The sequence below is a fragment of the Lactuca saligna genome, chromosome 5 (assembly GCF_052625555.1).
Source record: "Lactuca saligna cultivar CGN05327 chromosome 5, ASM5262555v1, whole genome shotgun sequence".
Taxonomy (NCBI): Eukaryota; Viridiplantae; Streptophyta; class Magnoliopsida; order Asterales; family Asteraceae; genus Lactuca; species Lactuca saligna.
Window position 1 is genome coordinate 185801760 of NC_136421.1, and position 3524 is coordinate 185805283.

Consider the following 3524-nt stretch of genomic DNA (forward strand, 5'->3'; position numbering starts at 1 on the left):
GGTCATTAGTTTTATTTTCAATTTAAGTACTTATGTTTTAATAAAAACTTTGTATGCAAGTCAATAACTTCTTCACCTATTTTATTCTTTGTTTCGTTTCTCCTTTATACACTAGAAATTTTTCTAGTTTATTTTTTTACAGAAATTGCATTGTTTTCGTTAATATATTCATAACTCGTAAGAATGAAGATTGGTTTTTTCTATAAAGTTGAACAGATGTTTTAGGATGGAAAAGCAATAAAAAAAAATCTAATATTTATATTGGATATACAATTTTAAAGAAAACAACTATTGTCAAATGAATTGAATCTGTCGTCATTTAAAAAAAAAAAAAAAAAAAAAAAACATCACCCCGTTTTAAATTTTATCAAAACATCACATTCTTGATTCATTTCCAATCTTGCTTTCAAAATTTAAAATTTTCATTGCCATAACAACAAATCTAACATATCCATAAAGAATCTAATTACACTCGTGATCAAATACACAAACATAAACACGAAAACACACGGATCTTTTTAAAAACACAAATCAAAGAGATATACGAAAGATTTCATTATCCATGATCATTTCATCATCTTCTCCCAAATCTCAAACATCTGTTGTGTTTGACTTGTTTGATATTTGGGGCTGAAGAAACACGTTGTTTATTCTGCTTTGAGGAGAGTTTCTCCATTGTGTTTATAAACTTGCGCATGTGTTTTATATATTCAGGGAAACTTTCAAGGTTAGAATGGCCTCCACCTTGGACCCACAATGGATCATATTTGTCTTTTGCAAGTTCCCATAACCTTTTCCCATGTGAAAAATCAACAATATCATCCTTTGTACCCTATATATCATTCAAAACATCAACAATGAAACAAACGACATAAAACGTAACCAAAAAAGATTCATTTTTGGCTATTATATGATTTATGTGGTTAGTTGACTTACATGTATGACCAAAACCGGGCAGTTGACTTTCTGTACTTTGTCAATATTCTGTATCAAAAACAAAACAAAAAACGATTGAACAAAATGGAATTGGTGGACAAATAGTTGAAGGGCGATTTGGTAATTACCTTAAAAATATCGAACCAGAATGTCATTTTGACAGGATAGAGAACGCGTATTCCCGAAAGAATAGCGCTATGTAGAACAACACCTCTTAATTTTTGTAGGCGGGACGCCAGGTGTAATGTGGGCCCACTCCCAACCGATTGTCCATATAAGATCATGTCTTCTTGCTTGATTCCATAATTGTTTTTTAAACAATTGTAAACAGCCTCTATGTCATAGTATGTATTGAATTCAGATGGCTAAACACACACAAAAAAAAAAAAAAATGATTATTGGTTAAATGTCTAAAATACCCTTCAACAGTAACATAACGGAAGAAAAAACCAAAAGCATCTTGAATCTTGGCTTACCTTGCCAGTGGAGGCTCCATATCCTGAATAATCATAACTGCAATATAAGCATATATAGATGGAGTAAATTAGCACAAAATGTTGTTATATATAATTAAATAATATTCATTTATTACTAGCGATTACACATACATATATAAAACATAAAGGTGTTCAAGAAAAACCCTAAGAACAAACATAACTAACTAAAAAGTAAAAACCCCAATATTTTGATCATCATCCCAAAAACAAAGAACCAAACACATATGAACACAATGGAAAGTTGGAAACATATTTTTGCAGCTATAAACATTTAAGAAATGGAAGTTTCAAAAAATACCCATTTGATTATCATCCCTAAAACCAAGAAACAAACACATATAAACACGATTGAAACGTATTTCTATAACAATAAGAATTTGATCAAACGGAATGTTCAGAAATACGCATGATTATCATCCCTAATAAAACCAAGAAACAAACAGTAGTAACATAATTGAAACTTATTTCGATAACAATAAACATTACAGAAATTAAAGTTTGAGAAATTGTCATTTGATTATCGTCCCTAAAATCGAAAAACAAAGACACATGAAGAAAAGTTAGAAAACTGAAACATATTTTTGAAATACCTCATAATATTGACTCTGAGGTGAGCTCTAAGCTCAAGAAAGAGCTCTTTCATTTGACCCAAATCAGCAGCGTTGCCATGAGAGTACAAAAGGGTGAACCTCCCAAAAGGGTGTTTCCAGAAGGTAGCAACAATTTTATTCCCGCCCTTTGTATCAAGCAGATGAACATCAACGTTTCTATCTGATGTAATTCCTGTAAAAACAAGCTTTGTTTCCCCATTTGTTGAATCATCTTCGTCTTTGAAAACATCATACGTTGGTGGGTAAGGTGGGAAAAAGGCAAATTTTGCAGCTACGTTTGAGGTTACATTTCCCATTGAAGAACAAAAACCCACCTCATGAAGATCATTAATTCGCCCAATAAACTGAAAAACCCCTTGATTCTATCTGGGTTTGAATGGTTTACCTCAAAATCTTACGAAAATTGAAACGATTTTTGAATAAGAAAATCTTTAATAGGAAATGTTGGATGTGGATTTTGTGTTTGAGTGGCGTAAGACAAAATTAAACGATCTGAAGAAATTTATGAAAGGAAAGATGAACAGGGAATGATGTGGATAACGACGAATAGACAATGGCGATGATCTCTATTTTAAGTCATCTTGCTTTAGACTTTGTTGCATTAAAGTTCGTCTAGGTTTCGCAGGCTTTGTTGCATTAAAGCTCCAATGTAAAGCCAAATAGCGACAGGGAAGTTTGTACATCATATTAAATTTGAATGATTTAAAGCAATGTCTATGTTATTATATGAATTATATAGAAGTTGTTGGAAAAGTATCTATATATATATATATAAAACCATTTATCTAAAAGTACTATTTTACTTTATTATTTATTTTTACAAAAAACCGTTTATATTTTTTAAAGTTTTCAGAATAATCATTTATATTTCTAAAAAAATCTTCCTCTAAAGTCTTTTTTTTTTTTCAAAATACAAAGTATTTGTTCATCATGAAAAAGAATTTGTTAACCAACAACTTCATTTTTATTTTTTCATTTAATCATGAGGCTATCTATCGACATACATGATGTTCATTTTTCTATACAATTTTGAGATTATAGAGTTCTTATAATTATATTCATTGGTAATAGACTTTTGTCATCATGCTTAAACTTTAATATAGTCATCAATATCTTTACAAAACTATAATATCATACACTTATATCAAAATTATTGGACGCTTATGATTTCTGCAAAAATTCCAATGGGCAATTTTGAACATAGATCTCTCATGTGTACTCTTAAGGGTTATGCTTCCAATCAAAAATGATATTTTCTTACATAATCTCAAATCATGGTGTTATCAAAATAGAAATGTCAAATTTTATGGAAATGAACTTCTACTTGATCAATCTTTTGACTCTACCCTTCTACATCCAGCTAAGTTCTTAAGTAAGACATCCTTTTTTGAGTGATTGTCATTAAAACTATCACACCCTCTTTGTGATGTGTAACGATCAAAAATTTCAACACAATTTAAACTTTTCAAAAACAATCCAT

General features: G+C 30.1%; 1 protein-coding gene across 1 annotated transcript; it reads right to left on the reverse strand.

The window, feature by feature from the left end:
* Window positions 1–404: 404 nt before the first annotated feature.
* LOC144997905 (uncharacterized) lies at window positions 405–2577 on the reverse strand. Its single transcript, XM_078957770.1, has 5 exons — window positions 2024–2577; window positions 1413–1449; window positions 1065–1301; window positions 937–984; window positions 405–832 (listed from the first exon to the last, which is right to left on the reverse strand). Exons 1-5 carry the CDS (start codon window positions 2338–2340, stop codon window positions 575–577), a joined length of 897 nt encoding a protein of 298 aa, XP_078813896.1. The 5' UTR covers window positions 2341–2577; the 3' UTR covers window positions 405–574.
* Window positions 2578–3524: the final 947 nt, after the last annotated feature.

Coding starts and splice junctions, on each gene's coding strand:
- LOC144997905 (XM_078957770.1), bottom strand. CDS start 2,340: ATGGGAAATGTAACCTCAAACGTAGCTGCAAAATTTGCCTTTTTCCCA. Junction 1,450..2,023: donor CTCAGAGTCAATATTATGAG/GTATTTCAAAAA, acceptor CTTATATTGCAG/TTATGATTATTCAGGATATG. Junction 833..936: donor GCCCGGTTTTGGTCATACAT/GTAAGTCAACTA, acceptor AATGATATATAG/GGTACAAAGGATGATATTGT.